The sequence below is a fragment of the Castor canadensis genome, chromosome 2 (assembly GCF_047511655.1).
Source record: "Castor canadensis chromosome 2, mCasCan1.hap1v2, whole genome shotgun sequence".
NCBI lineage: Eukaryota > Metazoa > Chordata > Mammalia > Rodentia > Castoridae > Castor > Castor canadensis.
The window spans coordinates 19,607,218-19,632,763 of NC_133387.1; the positions used below are offsets into that span (position 1 = coordinate 19,607,218).

Consider the following 25,546-nt stretch of genomic DNA (forward strand, 5'->3'; position numbering starts at 1 on the left):
GTATAGGGACATGGGGCCTTCAGGGAGGCATAAGGCTCTGCCCTTATGAATGGGAGCAGTTTCCTAATAAGAGAAGCCCATGGGAACTTGTTTCACCATGTGAGGATACAGCTAGAAGGTGTCATCTGTGAACTGAACAGCTGGCTCTCATCAGACAGTGAATGTGTTGGCTCCTTGAACTGACAGTTCAGCAGCCAGAGCTGTTAGTAGCACATTACTGTTCTTTATACATTTCCCAGTCTAAGGTATTTTGTTATAGCAGCCTGAGCAGACAGTGACATTGGTCCAGAGCATGCAACCTGCTTTGGCTCAGCAGGACCATTCTCAGGTGTGCCTCATACTCTCTAACATATCAGGAGAAGCCAAGGAAGCCAGGTGCCATTCCTTGAAATTCAGTTTCTAGAATGTTTTGGGCAGGCTTTCTTAGGACCTCTGTTCTGGGTTAAATTATTCCCTCCCTCCAGAAAAGGAGATATGTAGAAGTTCTGCCACGTGCCACTTGTGAATGTGACCTTCTTTGAAATAAAGTCCTTATAGAGGTAGCTAAGTTAAAGTGAGGTCATTAAGTTGGGCCCCAACTCAATATGCATGATGTCCTTATTGAAAGAAGTATGGACACAGAGACAGACACACATGGAGAGAAGACGATGTGAAGCTACAGGGAGAATATAGCCATGTGGCTGGACTGGTACATGTATAAGCCAAGGAATGCCAAGGATTGCTAGCAAATGACAGAAACAGTATAGTAGAGGCAAAAAAGATTCTTCCCTAGAACTTTTGGAGGAAGCATGGTCCTGTGAATACCTTGATCTTGGATTTTAGTCTCCAGAACTGCAAGTCAATTGATTTTTTTTCCCTTTGGTACTAGGGTTTGAACTCAGAGTCTACACCTTGAGCCACTCTGCCAGCCCTTTTTTGTGAAGGGTTTTTTTGAGATAGGGTCTTGCAAACTATTTGACCGGGCTGGCTTTGAACTATGATCTTCCTTATCTCTGCCTCCTGAGTAGCTAAGATTACAGGTGTGAGCCACAGGCACCAGCTGATTACTTTTGTTTTAAGTCATCCCTTTCCTGGCATTTTGTTATGGTAACCTTAGTGAATTAATAAAACTTTACTATGCTATTATTCTTGTAGAACAACTCTTCATGTAAAATCCTGGGTTGTTCTGTAAAGTAGCACAGACAAAGAAAGAATATAGAGAAGAGCTGGGTTCTAGGCCACTTTCTGGCTGTGCCATTCAAGACAAATAATTTAACCTTCCACAGCCTCAGTTTCCTGATCTATAAAATGGGAATTATTATATGAGTAGTTATATAGTTGTATATGGACAGAGCTAATACATTGAGAAATAATGACACAAACATTTTAAGACAATGTTACCCTTCTCATTTAAGTGTCTGCTTAAACCCCATTATGATGTAGCCATTAGTATCCTCCCTGTTTAACAGAGGTGATAACTGAAGGTCAGAAGTAACTTGCTTCCCATTCATGGAGACTAGGTAATGGCTTGCTCTTACTTGCTAAATCATGAGGTCAACTTTTAGGGGGTGCATATAGTCTTCCTCTGAATTTACTTGTACTTCTTGCTTTGAGGCCCTGAATGCCTGATTCTCTTTCAGGTGTGCTGCCAGTTTGTGCATACTTCTCCACTGGCCATTGACAGGGACTTTGGGTGTTTATGTACTCTGAAGAACGCAACAAACACCTCTTCATCCCATGGATTGGGAACATAGCTATGTTGTTCACGCTTTTGGCAGAAAGGTCCCGATGTGACACTTCCCTGTTGGATCCTGAGCATCTGAGCCTGGTGTCTCTACACCCCTCAACAGCCTCCTCTACCCTTCTACAAGAGAAGGTGGAGTCTCTGTTGGGATTCCTCCAACTAAAAACAATAAAGGTCCTTCTTGGAGCCCTGCTCAAAGGAGCTCATGGGGTACCTTTTTCTAATTTCTGCAAAGGCCTAACCCTATGTCTGATCAGGAGCTCCTCTTTGTGTGTGCCCCCAAATGAGAAGCTTCTGAAAGTGCCATAAGCAGAAAGCATGAAGCTCATGAGTGCCTCTTAGCTGAAGGCACCATCTCAGGAAGGATACCAGCTGACTGGGAATGGTCACAGGACAATGGGGCAGTCCAGAGAGGTAGACAGTGGGAAGAGGGCCAGGCCTGAAATGGGAGCAAGGCTTCTTCCTGGCCCTGTCACCCAATAGCAGGCAAGTCCTTCCTCAATTCTAGTTCCCACCTTCCACTCGTAGGTACTACCAACTCCTTTCCTTCTATCACCTGCCCAATCTACTTGGACCTTCCTCTATGCTCTGCCAGCTCATTAATTTATTGCTAATTAGCAGTTACAAAGTTGTATAAGAAAAAAAACAGAATTAAGAGCAGTAAAAGATAAATGTTTACTTGGAGAGTCTTGTTGCATAGGGCAAAAACCCAGTTGGTGCACAGAAACTGAAGGGTGCACGTGTGCATTCAGCATGGGTGCGTGTGTGTTTTGTGTACAGATGTTATGTGTGGTAGCGATATGGTACATACACGTGTACATGCCTTGGTATATGAATGTGTACAAGGTGTGTTCTGTGTGTGCATGCATGCATTCATCTGGGTAGTATACAGGGTCCTGGATTATCTGCTGAAGGCTTGCTGCTGCCCATGAGCAGGATAGGCACAGAAGTTTCTGGCTAACCAGGCCTCTCCTCAGGCTCCAAATTTCCTTTATGTCAGGCTGGTCTGCCACAAGTAGATAAGGCCCAGCTCTCACAATTTACCTCAGGCAGCAGCAGCAGCAGGCCCAGTGCCATGAGGCATCCACAGCTGATCACTAAACACACTGAGGCCCAGCGTTCAAGGGTGAGCAGGAGGGCCAGCAACTCTAAGCCAGTCTTCACCTCAATCCACTGTCCCTCCATGTATAGAAATGTCTCCTCCCCATACCCACGTCCCTGTACCTTTGAGGCTGTGAGATCAGAGTGGGAGTAAACAGTCTTCCTTAGGTTGTTGAACAGCATTACCAGGGTGGCTCTGTGGCGGGCCTGGGACAGGCGTCTGCGGGCCACCCGAGGCTCGAGCTCCTGCAGCTGTGCCAGTGGCCGGGACATTGCTGTGCCACTGGGGTGAGTGCCTTCTCCAGAAGACTCCATTATAAGCTGCAATGTAATATCATCCCTTTTTTTACCCTACATAATAAAGCTACACATTAGGGAAAAAGAAAGGGACTGAACAGACAGAAAGGAGGTAGTTCCTAAGTAAAAGGACCCACACCAATGAATTTAATCAATAATAGACACAAAATAAATCACAGATGACACAAAATCTGTTACCGTCACAAGCTGTCTATGGAGGACTTTCAGTTGTGGGGTACTGAGGCTCACTCCAGGAAGGTTTCAGCACATTGCAGGTATGCACCAGACACTTGTTTGTTTCTGTGACTAAGGACAGCAGCCAAACCCTGAGAGCTTGTACTTCACAGTTTGTTCAAAGCTGAAGAGGCCCCTGACCCATCCTGTGTGATCTTCCCAGCCTTAAAAATGACCCTTCTTTGATCTGAGGAGTGGTTACACATGAAGAAAATTCTCAAGAAGTCTCTGTAGACTTGTGAACTTTTCTGTGAGTCTATTAATAACCTCAAAAAGAAGGGAAAGACAATACTCTGCTTTCTATGAAAGTAAGAAGTTACCTGACACTTCACAATAAAGCAGTCATGGGTTTGCCTTGTCTTGCTTTCAGAAGTTCTGAAAATGACCATTATGTTGGCTTTTGTCAAATCTGAGATTACAAACCAGGAACCCTTCCCTAGGTGAGGTCATTCTGGGACTGATATGTAAGTTTGAATAAGAGCCAGGGGTGAAGACCTCCCACCTGAGCATGGCCATCAGATGAGGGCTTCCCTCCCCCAGCCACTGCACACAGGAAAGAGAGACTCGCCACAGCTCTGCCAGCTCTTTGAGTAGAGGGCTATATCTTCATCACCTCTGTACCCCAGGGCCTGGCACAGAGCCTGGCCCCCAGAAGGTACTTAGTACTGGGATTTTGGTTGAATTAGGATGGAAAGTTTCTGCTGAGTCCACTCTCTCTTGAGCTTAGTCCTGCAGTATAGAAACAATGAATGAATTTGGCCAGGGGTTTGCCAACTTTAATGTATGTCTGTCACTTAGGGAGATTGTTGAAAATACAAGAAAGGTTTGAAAAACTCAGGTTGAAATTTAATTGCCATTGTGACAGTATGAAAAGGTGCAACCTTTAATAGGTGATTATCCAGTCTGTGGTATTCTGTTATAGCAGGAGAAAATAGCCTAAAACAATACATGAAATGGGAAGCTTATGGGAAACACTGCTTTAGATGAATGGAGGTATGACTGCTCCCAGGACCTTGAATTCTCTGATAAATCATGAGGATAATGCCCAAGCCCTCTAGGAGTGTGAGGAATCTGGAGCTCTCTCATCGTCAATGCCAATAGTGATGATCTGGGTTTCCTTCGAGGTTCTACTCACACTGTCTCTGAAATACCTGGATGGCTATGGGGGCAGTACTGGATAAGGGTGCAGTACTCAGCCTACCCTAGAGGAGGCAGACTTTCTCATTACTTGCTTCTGGAGGCAGCCAAGGCTGTCAGCCTTCACAGCCCACCTCAAGGGGTAGGAACAGCTGCCTGGAGCCATAGCTTCCACCTCTCCCCACCTGCCTCAGGTGCCCCCTGGTCAGGAACTGGCATAAAATTATCCCCTTGAGATGGGGACTGGTAACACTGCAGGAAAGCTAAAAAAATAGGTCTTTCCCACTCTGCTAAAAGGAAAGAATCAAGCCCAGACGTTAAACTTAATCAGAATTTGTGTGATTTTCAATATTCTCCTAAATGCTATCTTTCTGCTCACTATGAGGAAGGAGTTTACTATGATCCCTCAAAATCATTCTTTCCCAGTTATCTTTATGGACTTGAACTTTTGTTTTCTGAGGCAAAATAAAATAGAATAGAGGTTAAGAAAGTTTCTTTTGTTAAAGAACTCAAGTGAAGGCTGGCAGAGTGGCTCAAGTGGTAGGGCACCTGTCTAGCAAGTATAAGACCCTGAATTCAAACCCTGGTACACCAAAATAAATAAATAAGTAAATAAATAAATAAAGGCAGGATGGGTTATGGACTGTCTCAAGACCTGGATTATAACCCTATCTTTACTTTTTTAATTTTATTTTTTAAAATTAGGATATATTCATTGTATAGGGGGGATTCATTGTGACAATTCCAAACAGGCTTATATTGTACATTGGTTAGATCACCCCCATAACCCTATCTTTATGTTAACCAAACCAGAAAATCCCCTAGTCTTAATTTTTTTTTTTTTCAGCACTGGTGTTTGAAGTCAGGGCCTATACCTTGAGCTACTTCACCAGTCCTTTTTAGTGAAGGGTTTTTTGGAGATAGGATCTCTTTAACTATTTTCCTGGGCTGGCTATGAACCAGGATCCTCCTGATCTTTGCATCCTGAGTAGCTAGGATTACATGCGTGAGCCACCAGCACCCGGCTTTAATTTCTTTATCTGGGGTAAAAATTCCTTAACTATATGAAAGTCTAAAGTTTTTGACTTTCCAAGGCCACTATGACCACCTAGAACAAGGGCAAGCAGCACAAGCCATTCACGTTTGGAAAGGAGCAGGGTGGGAGCACACAGAGGTGTGAGAAGCTGTTTGGTAAGGAATTCTGGGACTGCAGTTCAGTGAGCACTTTCTCTGTGTAATGTCTATCTATTCTGCAGGAAACTGGGGCCCATAACAATATTAGACATTTAAGAATGGCCAAAGCTGTAAATATTTTCCCTTTAAAAAATTTATTGCTAAGAATTGACAAAAGGGATTGCATCAAATTAAAAAGCTTTTGCACATCAAGGAAAATAGTTACCAGAATGAAAAGACAGCCTACAGAATGGGGGAAAATCTTTGCAAGCTATTTATTGGGTAAGAAACTAATATTCATACTATAAAAAGAGCTCCAAAAATTAAGCACCAAAAGAACAAATAATATGACTAATAAATGGGCAAACCATTGAACAAACAGTTCTGAAAAAAGAAGTACAATTGGCCAGTAAATCAGGAAGAGATGTTCAACATCCTATCCACAAAGGAAGTGCAAGTCAAAACAACATTGAGGTTCCCTCCCACCCCAGTCAGAACACAATCATCAAGAAAACAAACAAGTGCTGGCAAGGATGCAGGGGAGAGAGAACCCTTAAACACTGTTGAGTATTATTCAACCATAAAGAAGAACAAAATTATGCCATTTGCAGGAAAAAGGATGGAACTGGAGATCATTATGTTAAGCAAAATAACCCCAACTCAGAAAGAAAAATACCAGATTTTTCTCTCATATTGGGAAGCTAGAGCTTAAGAAAAAATAACAGGTCAGGTGCTAGTGACTCACACCTGTAAATCCTAGCTATTTGGGAGGCTGAGATCAGAAGGATCACAGTTAGAGGACAGCCTGGGCATAGTTCTCAAGACCCTATCTCCAAAACAGAGCAAAATGGACTGGGGGTGTGGCTCACGTTGTAGAGCTGTAAAGCCCTGACTTCAAACCCCAGTCCCACACAAAAAAAAAAAAAAGAAAGAAAGAAAAAGTAAAAATACTGGACATGAACACAAAAGGGGGACTTTTGGGGGAGGGAACTGGTGGGAAGTTGGAGGGGAAAAGAGAGAACAATGGGGAGAATATGGTCAAGTTCATCACATACATAAATGAAAAGGTCATAATGGAACCCATCTTAAGAAACTGCAAGAATGATTTCACAAATGGGGGAAGGACGGAGAGAAGATAGAAAAGAGTATTAAGGGATGAATATGACCAAGGAAAATTACATGTATGCACGGAAATATCACAATGAAACTTCCACCCTACAATTATTATGTGCTGATAAAATGCAAAGAAGAAAATCCCTTATTACTAGCCGGGTGTGGTGGCACACATTTTTAATCCCAGGAGGATCTCAAGTTTGGGCTACATAGTGAGACCCTGTCTCAAAAAACAAACAAAAACATCATGGCTGAGTTCCACCTTAGTGGAATCAGCTTGCCAAGCACGACTTTTCAGCCTAACAAAGCGAAAATAGTTTTATTCATGTGTTCTTCAAAAAGGGCATTGTATGAGGATTTCCATGTCACAAGCCTTAATTTTTATTCTCATTTATAAAGCAAAGCACACTTTTCATATTCATTTTCCTATGCAAACACCACTTAGTACCTACTTAGAGATGACATTTAAAAAAATTCTCTAAATAAAAAGAAATGGCTATCTTTTGAAAGTTTGAGAGAAACTTGAATCTCAGAACTTGAAGATGAAATGGTAATTAAAGGAAAAACCAAAGAACTATTAATTAAACAACTCAACACCTGTGAAAAGAAAATGCAAGAACTCACCGACTCCATCAAAAGACCAAACTTGAGAATCATGAGCATCGAAGAAGGAGAAGAGGTGCAAGCAAAGGGAATGCATAATATATTCAACAAAATAATGATGGAAAATTTCCCAAATCTAGAGAAAGATATTCCCTTACAGATGCAAGAGGCCTTCAGGACACCAGACAGACCAGATCAAAATAGAACTACCCCACAACATATAATCATTAAAACAACAAGTTCAGAAGCTAGGGAAAGAATATTGAAGGCTGTAAGAGAGAAAAAACAAGTAACATACAAAGGTAAACCCATCAAAATCACAGCAGACTTCTCAATAGAAACATTAAAAGCAAGAAGAGTGTGGGGTGAGATCTTCCGGGCACTGAATGAAAATAACTTCAACCCCAGGATATTCTACCCAGCAAAACTATCATTCAAAATAGATGAAGCAATAAAAGTCTTCCATGATAAGCAGAAACTAAAACAATATGTGACCACAAAGCCACCACTACAAAAGATTCTGCAAGGGATTCTGCACACAGAAAGTGAAACCCAACTTAACCATGACAAGACAGGCAGCACCAAACCACAGGAAAAGAAAAAGCAAGACAGTAGAGAGTAACCTCAACTTAGGTACACACAATCAAACCTTCAAAGAACTAAGACAACTAAATGACAGGAATCACCACATACCTATCAGTACTAACGTTAATGTTAATTCACCAGTCAAAAGGCATCACTTGATGAAATGGATTAAAAAGGAAGATCCAACAATTTGTTGCTTACAGGAGACCCATCTCACTGACAGATATAAGCATAGGCTTAGGATAAAAGGCTGGAAGAAGATTTACCAAGCCAATGGCCCCCGAAAACAGGCAGGAGTAGCAATACTTATCTCTGACAAAGTAGACTTCAAACCTACATTGATCAAACAAGATAAAGAAGGACATTCCATACTAATAAAAGGGGAAATAGACCAAAAGGAAATAATAATTATCAACCTGTATGCACCCAATGTCAACGCACCCAATTTCATCAAACATACCATGAAAGACTTAAAAGCATATATTAACTCCAACACAGTGGTTGTGGGAGACTTTAACACCCCATTATCATCAATAGATAGGTCATCCAAACAAAAAATCAATAAAGAAATCCAAGATCTAAAATATACAATAGATCAAATGGACCTACTTGATGTCTACAGAACATTTCATCCAACTTCTACACAATATACATTCTTCTCAGCAGCCCATGGAACCTTCTCCAAAATAGATCATATCCTAGGGCACAAAGCAAGTCTCAGCAAATATAAGAAAATAGAAATTATACTGTGCATACTATCTGATCACAATGCAGTAAAAGTAGAACTCAACAACAAAAGTAAAGACAAAAAACATGCAAACAGCTGGAAACTAAATAACTCTTTACTTAATGAACAATGGATCATCGATGAAATAAAAGAGGAAATTAAAAAGTTCCTGGAAGTCAATGAAAATGAAAACACAACCTACCAGAACCTATGGGACACAGCTAAGGCAGTCCTGAGAGGAAAGTTTATAGCCATGAGTGCATATATTAAAAAGACTGATAGATCCCAAATCAATGACCTAATGATACATCTCAAACTCCTAGAAAAACAAGAACAAGCAAATCCCAAAACAAATAGAAGGAGAGAAATAATAAAAATAAGAGCTGAAATCAACGAAATAGAAACCAAAAAAACCATACAAAGAATTAATGAAACAAAAAGTTGGTTCTTTGAAAAAATAAACAAGATGGATAGACCCCTGGCAAACCTGACTAAAATGAAGAGAGAAAAAAATCCAAATCAGTAGAATCAGGAATGCAAAAGGGGAGATAACAACAAACACCATGGAAGTCCAGGAAATCATCAGAGACTACTTTGAGAACCTATATTCAAATAAATTTGAAAATCTTAAAGAAATGGACAGATTTCTAGATACATATGATCATCCAAAACTGAACTAAGAGGAAATTAATCACCTGAATAGACCTATAACACAAAATGAAATTGAAGCAGCAATCAAGAGTCTCCCCAAAAAGAAAAGTCCAGGACCTGATGGATTCTCTGCTGAATTCTATCAGACCTTTAAAGAAGAACTGATACCAACCCTCCTTAAACTGTTCCACAAAATAGAAAGGGAAGGAAAACTGCCAAGCACATTTTATGAAGCCAGTATTATACTTATCCCAAAATCAGGCAAAGACACCTCCAAAAAGGAGAACTATAGGCCAATCTCCTTAATGAGCATTGATGCAAAAATCCTCAACAAAATAATGGCAAACCGAATTCAACAACACATCAAAAGGATCATTCACCATGACCAAGTAGGCTTCATCCCAGGGATGCAGGGGTGGTTCAACATACAAAAATCAATAAACGTAATAAACCACATTAACAGAAGCAAAGACAAAAACCACTTGATCATCTCAATAGATGCAGAAAAAGCCTTTGATAAGATCCAACACCATTTCATGATAAAAGCTCTAAGAAAACTAGGAATAGAAGGAAAGTTCCTCAACATTATAAAAGCTACATATGACAAACCTACAGCCAGCATTATACTTAACGGAGAAAAATTAAAACCGTTCCCTCTAAAATCAGGAACCAGACAAGGATGCCCACTATCTCCACTCCTATTCAACATAGTACTGGAATTCCTAGCCAGAGCAATTAGGCAAGAAGAAGGAATAAAAGGAATACAAATAGGTAAAGAAACTGTCAAAATATCCCTATTTGCAGACGACATGATCCTATACCTTAAAGACCCAAAAAACTCTACTCAGAAGCTTCTAGACATCATCAATAGCTATAGCAAAGTAGCAGGATATAAAATCAACATAGAAAAATCATTAGCATTTCTATACACTAACAATGAGCAAACGAAAAAGAATGTATGAAAACAATTCCATTTACAATAGCCTCAAAAAAAATCAAATACCTAGGTGTAAACCTAACAAAAGATGTGAAAGACCTCTACAAGGAAAACTATACACTTCTGAAGAAAGAGATTGAGGAAGACTATAGAAAGTGGAGAGATCTCCCATGCTCATGGATTGGTAGAATCAACATAGTAAAAATGTCGATACTCCCCAAAGTAATCTACATGTTTAATGCAATTGCCATCAAAATTCCAATGACATTCATTAAAGAGATTGAAAAATCTACTGTGAAATTTATATGGAAACACAAGAGGCCACGAATAGCCAAGGCAATACTCAGTCAAAAGAACAATGCAGGAGGTATCACAATACCTGACTTCAAACTATATTACAAAGCAATAACAATAAAAACAGCATGATACTGGCACAAAAACAGACATGAAGACCAGTGGAACAGAATAGAGGATCCAGATATGAAGCCACACAACTATGAGCAACTTATCTTTGACAAAGGAGCTAAAAATATACGATGGAGAAATAGCAGCCTCTTCAACAAAAACTGCTGGGAAAACTGGTTAGCAGTCTGCAAAAAACTGAAACTAGATCCATGTATATCACCCTATACCAAGATTAACTCAAAATGGATCAAGGATCTCAATATCAGACTCCAAACTCTAAAGTTGATACAGGAAAGAGTAGGAAATACTCTGGAGTTAGTAGGTATAGATAAGAACTTTCTCAACGAAACCCCAGCAGCACAGCAACTAAGAGATAGCATAGATAAATGGGACCTCATAAAACTAAAAAGCTTCTGTTCATCAAAAGAAATGGTCTCTAAACTGAAGAGAACACCCACAGAGTGGGAGAAAATATTTGCCAATTATACATCAAAGGACTGATAACCAGAATATACAGGGAACTTAAAAAACTAAATTCTCCCAAAACTAATGAACCAATAAAGAAATGGGCATGTGAACTAAACAGAACTTTCTCAAAAGAAGAAATTCAAATGGCCAAAAAACACATGAAAAAATGCTCACCATCTCTAGCAATAAAGGAAATGCAAATTAAAACCACACTAAGATTCCACCTAACCCCTGTTAGAATAGCCATCGTCAGCAACACCACCAACAACAGGTGTTGGCGAGGATGCGGGGAAAAAGGAACCCTCTTACACTGTTGGTGGGAATGTAGACTAGTACAACCACTCTGGAAAAAAATTTGGAGGCTACTTAAAAAGCTGGACATCGATCTACCATTTGATCCAGCAATACCACTCTTGGGGATATACCCAAAAGACTGTTACTCCAGAGGCACCTGCACATCCATGTTTATTGCGGCACTATTCACAATAGCCAAGTTATGGAAACAGCCAAGATGTCCCAGCACTGACGAATGGATTAAGAAAATGTGGTATCTATACACAATGGAATTTTATGCAGCCATGAAGAAGAACGAAATGTTATCATTCGCTGGTAAATGGATGGAATTGGAGAACATCATTCTGAGTGAGGTTAGCCTGGCTCAAAAGACCAAAAATCGTATGTTCTCCCTCATATGTGGACATTAGATCAAGGGCAAACACAACAAGGGGATTGGACTATGAGCACATGATAAAAGCGAGAGCACACAAGGGAGGGGTGAGGATAGGTAAGACACCTAAAAATCTAGCTAGCATTTGTTGCCCTTAATGCAGAGAAACTAAAGCAGATACCTTAAAGCAACTGAGGCCAATAGGAAAAGGGGACCAGGAACTAGAGAAAAGGTGAGATCAAAAAGAATTAACCTAGAAGGTAACACCCACGCACAGGAAATCAATGTGAGTCAATGCCCTGTATAGCTATCCTTATCTCAACCAGCAAAACCCCTTGTTCCTTCCTATTATTGCTTATACTCTCTCTACAACAAAATTAGAGATAAGGGCAAAATAGTTTCTGCTGGGTATTGAGGGGGGGAGCGGGAGGGGGTGGAGTGGGTGGTAAGGGAGGGGGTGGGGGCAGGGGGGAGAAATGAACCAAGCCTTGTATGCACATATGAATAATAAAAGAAAAAAAAAAACCAAAAAAAAAGAAAAATCATTAGCATTTCTATACACTAACAATGAGCAAACTGAAAAAGAATGTGTGAAAACAATTCCATTTACAATAGCTTCAAAAAAAACCAAATACCTAGGTGTAAACCTAACAAAAGATGTGAAAGACCTCTACAAGGAAAACTATAAACTCCTGAAGGAAGAGATTGAGGAAGACTATAGAAAGTGGAGAGATCTCCCATGCTCATGGATTGGTAGAATCAACATAGTAAAAATGTCTATACTCCCAAAAGTAATCTACATATTTAATGCAATTCCCATCAAAATTCCAATGACATTCATTAAAGAGATCAAAAAATCTACCGTGAAATTTATATGGAAACACAAGAAGCCACGAATAGACAAGACAATACTCAGTCAAAAGAACAATGCAGGAGGTATCACAATACCTGACTTCAAACTATATTACAAAGCAAAAACAATAAAAACAGCATGGTACTGGCACAAAAACAGACATGAAGACCAGTAGAACAGAATAGAGGACCCAGATATGAAGCCACACAACTATAACCAACTTGTCTTTGACAAAGGAGCTAAAAATATACGATGGCGAAAAAGCAGCCTCTTCAATAAAAACTGCTGGGAAAACTGGTTATCAGTGTGCAAAAAACTGAAACTAGATCCATGTATATCACCCTATACCAAGATTAACTCAAAATGGATCAAGGATCTCAATATCAGACTCCAAACTCTAAAGTTGATACAGGAAAGAGTAGGAAATACTCTGGAGTTAGTAGGTATAGATAAGAACTTTCTCAACGAAACCCCAGCAGCACAGCAACTAAGAGATAGCATAGATAAGTGGGACCTCATAAAACTAAAAAGCTTCTGTTCATCAAAAGAAATGGTCTCTAAACTGAAGAGAACACCCACAGAGTGGGAGAAAATATTTGCCAGCTATACATCAGACAAAGGATTGATAATCAGAATATATAGGGAACTTAAAAAACTAAATTCTCCCAAAACCAAAGAACCAATAAAGAAATGGGCACGTGAACTAAGCAGAACTTTCTCAAAAGAAGAAATTCAAATGGCCAAAAAACACATGAAAAAATGCTCACCATCTCTAGCAATAAAGGAAATGCAAATTAAAACCACACTAAGATTCCACATAACCCCTGTTAGAATAGCCATCATCAGCAACACCACCAACAACAGGTGTTGGCGAGGATGCGGGGAAAAAGGAACCCTCTTACACTGTTGGTGGGAATGTAAACTAGTACAACCACTCTGGAAAAAAATTTGGAGGCTACTTAAAAAGCTGGACATCGATCTACCATTTGATCCAGCAATACCACTCTTGGGGATATACCCAAAAGACTGTTACTCCAGAGGCACCTGCACATCCATGTTTATTGCGGCACTATTCACAATAGCCAAGTTATGGAAACAGCCAAGATGCCCCACCACTGACGAATGGATTAAGAAAATGTGGTATCTATACACAATGGAATTTTATGCAGCCATGAAGAAGAACGAAATGTTATCATTCGCTGGTAAATGGATGGAATTGGAAAACATCATTCTGAGTGAGGTTAGCCTGGCCCAAAAGACCAAAAATCGTATGTTCTCCCTCATATGCGGACATTAGATCAAGGGCAAACACAACAATGGGATTGGACTTTGAGTGCATGATAAAAGCGAGAGCACACAAGGGAGGGGTGAGGATAGGTAAGACACCTAAAAAACTAGCTAGCATTTGTTGCCCTTAAGGCAGAGAAACTAAAGCAGATACCTTAAAAGCAACTGAGGCCAATAGGAGAAGGGGACCAGGAACTAGAGAAAAGGTTAGATCAAAAAGAATTAACCTAGAAGGTAACATACGCACAGGAAATTAATATGAGTCAACTCCCTGTATAGCTATCCTTATCTCAACCAGCAAAAACCCTTGTTCCTTCCTATTATTGCTTATACTCTCTCTACAATAAAATTAGAAATAAGGGCAAAATAGTTTCTGCTGGGTATTGAGGGGGTGGGGGGGAGAGGGAGGGGGCGGAGTGGGTGGTAAGGGAGGGGTGGGGGCAGGGGGGAGAAATGACCCAAGCATTGTATGCACATATGAATAATAAAATAAAAAAAAAAGGAAAACTTAGAAAATTTCAATTTTTAATTAATTAATTAATTTTCAAGACAGAGCAGTCTCTCTGTATAGCTAAGGCTGGCCTGGAGCTTGCTATGTAGCCCAGGCTGGCCTTGAACTCGAGATCCTCCTGCCTCAGCCACACTGGCACTTTTAATTTTTTTTTTTCTTTTGGTGGTTTTTGAACTTAAGGCCTCCCACTTGCTATTCAGGCACTCTACCACTTGAGCCACAGCCCCAGCCCTTTTTTGTTTTAGTTATTTTTCAAGTAGGGTCTCCCATTTTTTGTCTGGACTGGACTTTGATTCTGATCCATCTACCCAAGGCCTCTTGCATAGCCGGGATCACAGGTATGAACCACCACATCAGGCTAAGTTTTTGTGCTACTGGACTTAAACCTTAGTCTTCCTGATCTCTACCTCCCAAGTAGCTGAGAACTTTTATTCCTTTTTAAGCATCACTCCACAAAAACAATTCATTGTGATGAGTTTTGCCTAGGGACTAGCAAACCCTAGGCAAAAGGATACGACACACTGGTTAATATATTGCAACCTACAGGCAGCTTCCTTTGATTCTTTATGCATAAAAGAAAAAAATCCAAAATCATTTCAAATATGCAGGAGTCCCCATGGCACACAGCGCTCACACGAATGCAGATCTGTGTCCACCTGTCCAGTACACTGCACTGCATCAATTCACGTGTACACGAACATTCATGCCCAAGGACGCCTCAGCCATCAGAGGATACTCACGCTGAAGGAGGCCGGCACAGTGCACACGATGTTGTGGCCACTCACGGGACCCAGAGACAGCCCGAAGGCCTGACAGCTGTCACCCCTTGTCCCGCTCCAGAGAGAGAAGTGAGACTCTTGCCCCAGTCATAAAACAGACCTGGCACCTGGACACAGGGTGGAGACCAATCGCTGCCTATCACAGGGCCCCCAGCCAATGGGGATGCATGGTGGCGGACCAATGGGAGCACAGGCAGTGGAAGAAACTATAACAAATTGCCGGAATGATACACCAAAGGTCATTGAAGGAGCAGGGTGATTCAGGACGGGGCTGACCTTCTGACCTTGTCTGGACATCCAGCCCCAGTTTTCCCTCATTTGAGGCAATGCCACCTATTTTGCAGGATTATCTCGAGGGTTATAGGATTATCTAGAGAAGACACCTTCAACAAAGGGCCAGAAGACCATGCTCCCTGTCTCAGACGAAAGGATGAAAACATGAAGGTGTACAGGAAACAGATGCATAATAGGCAGAGGGGAATGACATTTTAAATAAGGCAAGAGGAAATGAAGGAAGGGAGCTAAGGAATTGCAGAGAAGAGACTTGAGATTAAAATATAAAGGGCAAAAAGAGAAAAAGAGTTCATTAGAATAGTAGGAAGCAGGCATTCATCCAGCTTGGGAAAAAGGTCATCCTTTTCCCCTCTTGTCTTTAATTCTCTTTTTACTCCTTTCCCTGTATCCTGAAATATTTCGTCATGGCTCTGACCCCACCACATCAGTTGTGCACTAGGAGTGCCCAAGCTGCCTTGCACACTTGTCAAGCAGATGCACGGGTAAGCCCCTGGAAAGTATAGGGCTCAGAGCCTCTGTCCCCTTGCTGCAGTCTGCCCTGAGGTGAGCTGCTGCACCTCCCCATCCCCCACAGGGGTTAAACAGAGGTCGCCTGGCTTAGCAAAGTATCGAGGGCTTTGGTGGCTCCAGGCTTTGGGTTCCAGTCCGGAATCTTCCTCATAGTGACTGTGATGGCTGTACAGGAGCTCCTACTTAAAGTGTGGGATAGGGTGCCTTAAACGAGTCACAGACTCTCTCTTAAAAGATTTTGATGGAACAGTAAATGAAACAATGCACAATATATATTAAAAAAAAAAACTGTCGCACAAAAAATATCCAGGGCTGGGGATGTAGCTCAGTGGTTTAGTGTTTGCCTAGCTTTCATGAGACTTTGGATTCAGTCATCATTACCGTAAAAAACATCCAATCAAACAAACAAACAAAAAACAGCCAGTTAGGCATTGGTGGCTCACGCAGTAATCCTAGTTACTTGGGAGGCTGAGATCAGTGAGATTGTGGTTTGAGCCCAAGCTGGGCAAATAGTTTGCAAGATCCCATCTACAAAATAACCAGAGGAAAATGGACTGGAGGTGTGGCTCAAGTGGTAGACTGCTTTGCAAACATGAAGCTCTGAGTTCAAACCCCAGTTCTCCCCCCCACACCAAAAAAATACAATAAAAATCACAGTCTTCCCTTCAGGGTGAATTTACATGCACATTTTTTGGGGCAGTGGTATTGGGTTTTTTTTTTTTTTTAATGGTATTGGGGTTTGAATTTAGGGCCTACACCTTGAGCCACTCCACCAGCCTCTTTTTGTGCTGAGATTTTTCAAGATAGGGTCTCCTGAACTATTTGCCCCAGCTGGCTTCAAAACTCGATTCTCCTGATCGCTGCCACCTGAGTAACTAGGATTACAAGCATGAGCCTCAGGCACCCTGATGAAGTTTGGGGTCATGTCTTCATGCTTACTAGGCGGGTACTCTACTGCTTCAGTCACATTTCCAGCTAATAGGGAAATTTAAAATGTCCATTTCTCTCCCAAGCATGGAGAGTGCATAGCTGTAATTCTGGCTACTTGCGAGGCCAAGGCAAGAGGATTGTGAATTTGAGGGTAACCCCAGGCAAAGTTAGTGAACACCTGTCTCAAAAATACAAGCTGGGTGCTTGCGGCTCACACCTGTAATCCTAGCTACTCAGGAGACAGAGATCAGGAGGATCACTGTTCAAAGCCAGCCTGGGCAAATAGTTTAGGAGACCCTATCTTGAAAAAAATTCTTCACAAAAAAGGGCTGGTGGGGTGGCTCAAGATGTAGGCCCTGAGTTGAAACCCCAGAACTGCAATAAATAAATAAATAAATAAAATAAAGTAAAATACAAACAAAAGGACTGGGAGCATAGCTCAAGTGGTGCCCTTGGTTCAATCCCTTCAGTACTGCAATAAATGAATAAATAAGTAAATCTATACATAAATAAAATAAATTCATTTTCTCCCCAATTCTGCCTAGTTGAGGACACTTCCCTTCTAACTCGCAGGCATCCTTTGGTGCCAGCCCTCTGAGGGCCTTGAGGAATTTCTCTTGCATCCTATCTCCTTGCCTTGGCCTGTACCTCTGACACCAGCCCCACTGGCAGCATTGCTGGGGCCTGGTTGGAGCAGCGGGTACTGAGTCTGTGAAGCGCTGTCTTGGAGAGCCTTTGCCTTGTTGGGGGAGGGCACAATTTGGAAACTGATTCCTGGCCCCTTCCAGGCTTTTATCTAGTCACCTGCCTATGGCTCACGCCAACCACTACCACATGCCTTTGCCTCCATCACACTACTGAGCATATCTGCACCCTGAAGAAATGCAGTCTTGGGTGGGATGTTACTAAGAAGCCTGATTTCTTTACTGAAAGTAAGGATCTTCAGTCAACTCCCCATTCTGGTGAGGCAGGTGTCTGTGTTCATGAACCCTGGGTTCCCCCTCTGGCCTCTCATAGCTTTGAACACAGAGCTTTCCCTGACAACAGCAATCCACCATTACCCTCTGACCCCAACCTCTCCTTTCCAGGAGCATAGCTCCTGCCCCTAATCCCCATCCCATACACAGTTACACACATCCTGCCCTGAAGTATCCCTCCCACGCTGACACAGTGACACATAGCTTCTGTTTTGAAATACTATCCACCCACCCACAGAGTGACAGCATTCCCTTTTCCTGGATCCTGCTCAGCACCAATCCCAACATGATGCCTTCTAAGATCCCTGTATTAGACAACTCAGGATGGCCACCTTTGTTCTGTGCCCCTGCACCCTGACTTTCTGGTCCTTTAGAACTGGTTCTCCACCACTGTTTTCTCTCCATTTCATGTGGTAAAGTGCAGGGGCCTCTATCATCTTTTTATACTCCAAACAAAATGAAAGTGAGGTCATGTATTGAACCTGTACTGTATAGCTGTGTCTTCCCCCCTCCCCCCCTAAAAAAAAAACCCTATGACATGATCCTACAATCCCACTTCTGGGTATTTATCCAAAAGAACCGAAATCATGATCTCAAAGATGCATTTGCACTCCCATGTTCCTTGTAGCATTATTCACGAATGTCAAAAAATGGAAACAATCTAAATGTCCATCAACAGATGCATATAAAAAAATAGACCATTGTCTATGGCAGAGAGAGAGAGAGAAATTTTTTTTGTTCTATCTAGGTCCCCAGTCAACTGGATGGTGCCCTCCCACACTGAGCCATGTAAAATAGCTATAAGAATGTCTGAATTTTTATGCTCAGTTGACTCTGTTGTGAACTGGTTACTAAGTACAGAGCCAGTACGGAGAGCAAGTGAACTTCACTTTGGTTTCTTTGTTGAAGAGGCCAGTTGTAGGGGACATTTCTGGCTGTACTGGGAAAGCTACTTAAAAGGAAGAGCCCACAGATGAGACTTATAGTGAGCCCTTCTTTGTCCTTTTCTTAGCTGGCAACAAGACAACTGAAGAGGTGTGTCTTGCAGGTGCAGAGTATCTGGGGGGTAATACTGAAAATTTGGAAGATGGACAGCTAGTTTACATGCCATCTGCACAGGATAGTGCTAAGACAGGAATCACTGTCTCAGATCCTGATACAGGAGACACAGAAATTTTCACCAAGAAGGGCCAGTTGTGGTGGAACATATAACCTGTAATTCCAGCTACTCAGAAGGTGAAAACAGGAGAATCTTAGTCTGAGGCTGGCCTGGGTAAAAGCAGGTCCTATCTTAAAACAAACTAGGGAGGGAGCGGGGGGTAGGGGAGAGAAATGACTCAAATATTGTATACACCTATAAATAAATGAAAATAAAAACAAACTAAATCATAAAGTGCTGTAGAGGGAGGGGCATAGCTCAAGTGCTAGGGCAATGCCTAGTAAGCATTGCTCTTTGTTCAAAACTTCAGTAACAGAACAAAAAAATTACTCAAGAGAAGTTCTAGTTGGCCCTTTACACAGAGTGGGAAGGGATATGAAGAGAGGCCCCAAGGAGGGTGACAATGATGTGTTGGAAGAGGGAAGATTCGTACCAGCATGGACCATGGCAAAGAAGCCAAGGAAAAGAGGCAGGAGGAGAAAGGGAAGAGGGATCTGCCCCAGGTATTGCCCCAGGTGGAAGCTGTGTTGGAGAGGGCACGTGAGTTGGTGTTTAAGAAGTGTGGCAACAGAGTTGGAATTTCCCCCATGTTGTCCTGAGCTAATGTTTGCAATGGGCATGTTACTTATTAACTTAAGAGACGTGTCACAGCAGTGAAAGTAAATGATTTTATAGACTCATAAACTTATAGACTCAATTCCTACTATGGACAGCTTTATTAATGGATGCTGCCCTAGGCAAGTGGGGATTTGCTACCTCTCAGGGTGGAAGAAGAGAGATGGGGACCAAAGGTTCTCACTCTCATTAGAGCTGCTTCCCAAGGAGATATGATCACTGTTTGAGATCTACAGAAGTTGCTTCACTTTCTGTGTTTAGAGTCCAACAGACAGACCAAAGCTCCCAGCAGATGCCTTGTTCTAGTACGAGGCCTGGGAACCATATTTACAAATTATGGGCTGGGAATATAGTTCAGTGGTAGAGCACTTGTTCAATCCTCAGCACCACAAAAAAATTATAAGCTAAATATATGTTCATAGTAAGATATTTGAAAAATATTAGAAAGTACGAAGGAAGAGTCAGAAATCACTTATAAAATTCAGCACCCTACTACTCACAGTCATCAATTGTTAATATTTTCTGTCTATACATATAAAGTATATCAAAAATATTACATAAATCATTGGTATTGCATCTACAGTTTTATAGCATACTTTAAAAAAAACCAAGCTCACTATTTTGACATAGTTATTGGTTAATGTGCAGTTCTAAGAAATAATGCAGAGATTCCATATACTTTTTTATTCAGTTCCTCCCTAACAGGAACATCTTACAAAAATAAAGCACACTATCACAACAGGATGTTGACTTCACAATCTAAGCTTTTGTTTAGACTTCCCTGATTTGTGTGTGTGTGTGTGTTCAGCTCTATACAATTTTATCACATGCAGGCTGTGTGTCCACAACCACAGTCAAGATACAAATCTATTCCATCCTTGGGGTGATCACATCGCCTTCTTCCTCTCCTCCCCCATTCCTCAACTACCATTACTCTGTTGTCCATGTCTAAATTTTGTCTTTTCAAACATGTTATATAAAGGGGGTCATGTTGAAGAACACCTCTATTGTCTCTAGTTCTTGGTTACTTTGAATAAACGTTTGTGTAGAGATTTTTATGCAAAGATCTAGGCTTTCATTTCTCTAGGACAAATTCTTAAGAGTGTGTTTTCTGGGTCATGTCTTATTTTCCTGATAGTTTTGTAAGAAACTATCAAAGTGGTTTTTAGAGTGTGACTCATACATTTTAAATGTATAGTGCACCTATTTCTCCAAATAATTAAGTATTTAAAAAAATTTAATGACTTCATAATATTGCATGGGATGAATGTAGTCTAATTTATGAAGATTTCTCCTTTAGGACTGGTGTGGCTTACATGGTAGAGCACCTGCTTTGTAAGCATGTCCCATTAAGAAAAGGCGGGGGGGGGGGGACAAGGAGGCTGGTGGAGTGACTCAAAGAGGTAAGAGCACCTGCCTGGCAAGTTTGAGGCCCTGAGTTCAAACCCCAGTACCACCAAAAAAAAAAAAAAAAGGTTTTCCTTTAACTAACATGTTGAACATTTCCTTTTCCCTATAGAAATCAGTAATAGATTGCTGTATGTGCAGTTGATGTGAAGAGCTGGGACTGGTTCTTATAGTGTCCCCGTTGACCAGTTCTGAAAGACTGATTTGTGCTAACTATACTGTGCTGGGGTCTGAGGAAGACATCATGATGCTATTTTGAAAAATCTTTGAGAAATACATCTGTCACACCACAGGTAGTGTCAGTGGTAGCAATGGCATACACGCATCTTTGTAGAAGGCCATCATAATCAGAAGCTACCTTTTGGTTCCCCACTTGAGGCACACCAGAATGCCACAACTCTTTAATGTAGTCAAGTTCGGTGGGAATCAAATGGTCCCTTTGTGTGCTTGGAACTGGAAAGGAGGGGATGAGAAGCCTCTAAAGGCCTAATTCTGAGGTCACTGAGTGCCTCCTTCTCCTCTTTGCCACAGGTCAGAACATAGGGCATTTTCTGGCCATGTTGCTCATGAGCACTTGAACACACTATCCATGGCCACTCTCTGATTTCTGTGTGTCTACGTTTAAAACCTGTTGTGATTGGCATAATATTTATTTTGTGAGTTAATGCCCTCAATTAAGGTCTGTGAATCTAGTACCTTTTTCTCTTTCCAAAGATTTTGTATCATTGGATTCTGATCCATCTTAGACTAATTTTTCAGTTTACTTCTCAGTGGTAATGTAGTTTCCTCATTCCCAAGTGTTTGAAGGATACTGCACTATAGCCTTTAAGTACTTAACACTTTCACCATTGTAAATACTTTCATTATTAAAACTAACTTCTTACCAACAAGCCATTCTGAATTAGTCTTATTTTTAATTATCTCTTTAAGGAAAATTTTAGAGGTAGAATCATTAGGTTTAAAGAATAGGAGAAGGCTAGGCATGGGGGCTCACAGCTGTAATTCTAGCTACTTGGGAGGCAGAGATCAGGAGGATTGTGGTTCGAGGCCAGCCTAAGCAAAAAGTTAGTGAGACTCCATCTCAACTAGTAAGCTAGGTATGGTGGTAAGCACCTGTCAGTCCAGCAAGATGGGAAGCATAAATACAAGGATGGTGGTCCAGGCTGGCTTGGACAAAAATGTGAGCCTCTATTCAAAAAATAGCTAAAGCAAGAAGGGCTGGAGACATGGTTCAAGTGGTAGGGTGTCTGCTCTGACAGCACTAGGCTCTGAGTTCAAACCCTAGTACTGCCAAAGAAAAAGAAAGAAAGGGGGTGTTCATTTAGAAACTGATCCCTAGAAAAGTAACTCCTCCTGAACTTCATGAGAATGACTATTTCATCTCATGCATCAACACTGAGCAATATGTTTTTTTAAGAATTACTAAGTTATAGGTGAAAAGGATATATATTTTAATTTGTATGTGGCTGATTTTCAGTAAGCTAAACACTAACACACAGACAGGCTCCTAAGGCCAGCCTGAGGGCTGTCAACAGGGAACCTGCAAATTGCCAGATGGATCATGGTAGGCCACTTTCAATTTTCAGAGTTGCTCATAATTTTTTTTATTCATTTATTCACATGTGCATACATTGTTTGGGTCATTTCTCCCCACTGCCCTCCGCCCCCTCTCTTTCCCCCCCAGTCCCCCTCACTTCCAGGCAGAACCTGTCCTGCCCTTATCTCTAAGGGCAATAATAAGCAATAATAAGAAAGACAAAGCGTTTCTGCTAGTTGAGATAAGGATAGTTATACAGAGAAATTCCTAACATTGCTTCCATGCACAAGTGTGTTACAACCCAAGTTGATTCATCTATACCTGACCTCTTCACTAGTTCCTGATCCCCTTCCCATATTGACCTCTGTTGCTTTAATGTTTCTGTATTAGTTCCTCTGCAGGAACACTTTCATTTTTTGGGTGTCCTACCTACCCCATACCTCCTGTATGTGCTCTCTCCTTGTCATGTGACCCAAGTCCAACCACATTGCTATATTTGCCCTAGATCTAAAGTCTGCATATGAGAGAGAACATATGATTTTTGGTCTTCCAAGCCTGGCTAATCTTGTTCAGAATGATGTTCTCCAGTTCCATCCATTTACTTGCTAATGATAAGATTTCATTCTTCTTCATGGCTGAGTAGAATTCCATTGTGTATAAATACCACATTTTCTTGATTCATTTGTCTGTAGTGGGACATCTTGGCTGTTTCCATAACTTGGCTATTGTGAACAGTGCTGCAATAAACATCGGTGTGCAGGTGCCTCTGGAGTAACCTGTGTCACATTCCTTTGGGTATATCCCTAGGAGTGGGATTGCCGGATCATATGGCAGATCTACGTTTAGATTTTTAAGAAGCCTCCATATTTTTTCCAGGTGGTTGCCATAGCTTGCATTCCCACCAGCATTGTATGAGAGTTCTTTTTTCCCCGCATCCTCACCAACACCTGTTGTTGGTGGTGTTTTTGGTGATGGTTATTCTAACAGGGGAGAGGTGGAATCTTAGTGTGGTTTTGATTTGCATTTTCTTTATGTCTAGAGATAGTGAGCATTTTTTCATGTGTTTTTTGGCCATTTGAATGTCTTCTTTTGAGAACGTTCTGATAGTTCAGTTGCCCATTTCTTTATTGGTTCATTGATTTTGGGAGAGTTTAGTTTTTTAAGTTCCCTGTATATTCTAGTTATCAGTCCTTTGAAGCATAGCTGGCAAATATTTTCTCCCACTCTGTGGGTGGTCTCTTCGGTTTAGAGATCATTTGTTTTGTTGTGCAAAAGCTTTTTAGTTTTATGAAGTCCCATTTGTCCATCCTCTCTCTTAGTTGCTGAGCTACTGGGGTTCTATTGAGGAAGTCCTTGCCTATACCTATTAATTTCAGAGTATTCCCTGCTCTTTCTTATACTAACTTCAGAGTTTGGGGTCTGATATTAAGGTCCTTGATCCATTTTGAGTTGATACTAGTACAGAGTGATAAACATGGATCTAGTTTCAGTTTTTTACAGATGGATAACCACTTTTCCCAGCAACATTTGTTGAAACTGTCTTTTCTCCATTGTATGTTTTTGGTGCCTTTGTCAAAAATAAGGTGGGCATAGCTGTGTGGATTCATATCCGTCCTCTATTCTGTTCCACTGGCTTTCATGTATGTTTTTGTGTCAGTACCATGCTGTTTTTATTGCTATTGCTTTGTAATATAGTTTGAAGTCAGATATTGTGATACCTCCAGCATTGTTATTTTTGCTGAGTATTGCCTTGACTATTCATGGTCTCTTGTGTTTCCAAATGAACTTTAGGGTAGATTTTTTAATCTCTGTGATGAATGTCATTGGGATTTTGATGGGAATTGCGTTATATATGTAGATTGCTTCTTTTTCATTTTTCCTATGTTGATTCTACCAATCCATGAAAGTTGCTCATAATTTTTAATGAAACTGATTGCTGTAAGAAAGGATTTAGCTACCCAAAACTAAGGCAATGGGTGCTCTGTAGTAGGCATTTAACTTGAAGTTGCAGGCAGTACAATAGTGTGGAATTCATTCATTCATTCATCAAGTAGCTATTGAGTATCTTCTACTTACAAGGGACTGTGCTGGGCACTGGGGACACTAGGTTCCTCAATCTGTGCTCCCAGGAGTTTACAGTCAAGGAGATGAGACAAACAGATGGTTACAAAGCAGTATGTTAAGCATACATGGGGCACTGCGCTATGGGAAGAGAGAAGGGACTCCACCTACTGCTCCTGGAGGGGTAAAGGCTATGGATGACTAGACTGGGTCTCAAGGATAGCGGGAATCCAAGGAACAGCCATGGACAGATTCAAACAGAGGATTTGATAAAAAGAAATGTCAGGACAGAGGGTAGACCTATGACAATAAGGTGATTAAAAAAAGACTAGATGTAGAATAATCAGGTTTTAAAAGGGCAGGAGAAACCCTGATGGAGGCTGTAGGACCTTGGATAGCTCCAGAGTTGCTAGTTACCTTTGGCTACCCAGGTTTACACTGATTGATCCCTGTTCCAGGTAGAGTGCCCTAGCTGCTAGAGACTTGCTTGCTTGGTCTGAGCTCCAGACAATGACTTGTTTTCATTCACCTAAGTGGCTGTCTTACAAGTAGACTGACTCAGCGATGTTGCTGTGAAGCTGTTGTCAGAACTTTGGTGGACTCAGAAGCAGAAATGTGAATTCAAGTGAGTAAATCACTTAGCCTTCCTCAACATCAGTTTTCTATCTTTAAGATGAGGTTTTTAAAAAAGACCTCTTTTTGGTTCAGGTGAAATAAGGTATATAAAAGTATTTCACAGCTATAAAATCTTGTCATCATTATTACTAAACTGCAAATTATCACTTAGGCCTGGAAGCTCTGTTGG

At 41.2% G+C, this 25,546-nt stretch overlaps 1 protein-coding gene across 3 annotated transcripts in view; it reads right to left on the reverse strand.

Annotated features, from left to right (window-relative positions):
- The window catches only part of Stra8 (stimulated by retinoic acid 8), a 58,275-nt gene that overhangs the window by 26,148 nt on the left and 6,581 nt on the right, over positions 1-25,546 (reverse strand). For all 3 annotated transcript variants that reach the window (XM_074062550.1, XM_074062561.1, XM_074062558.1), the window contains one exon: positions 2,948-3,145. In XM_074062550.1, coding sequence (XP_073918651.1) covers positions 2,948-3,139 — 192 coding nt within the window. In that variant the 5' untranslated portion in view covers positions 3,140-3,145. The remainder of the gene's footprint in view (positions 1-2,947; positions 3,146-25,546) is intronic.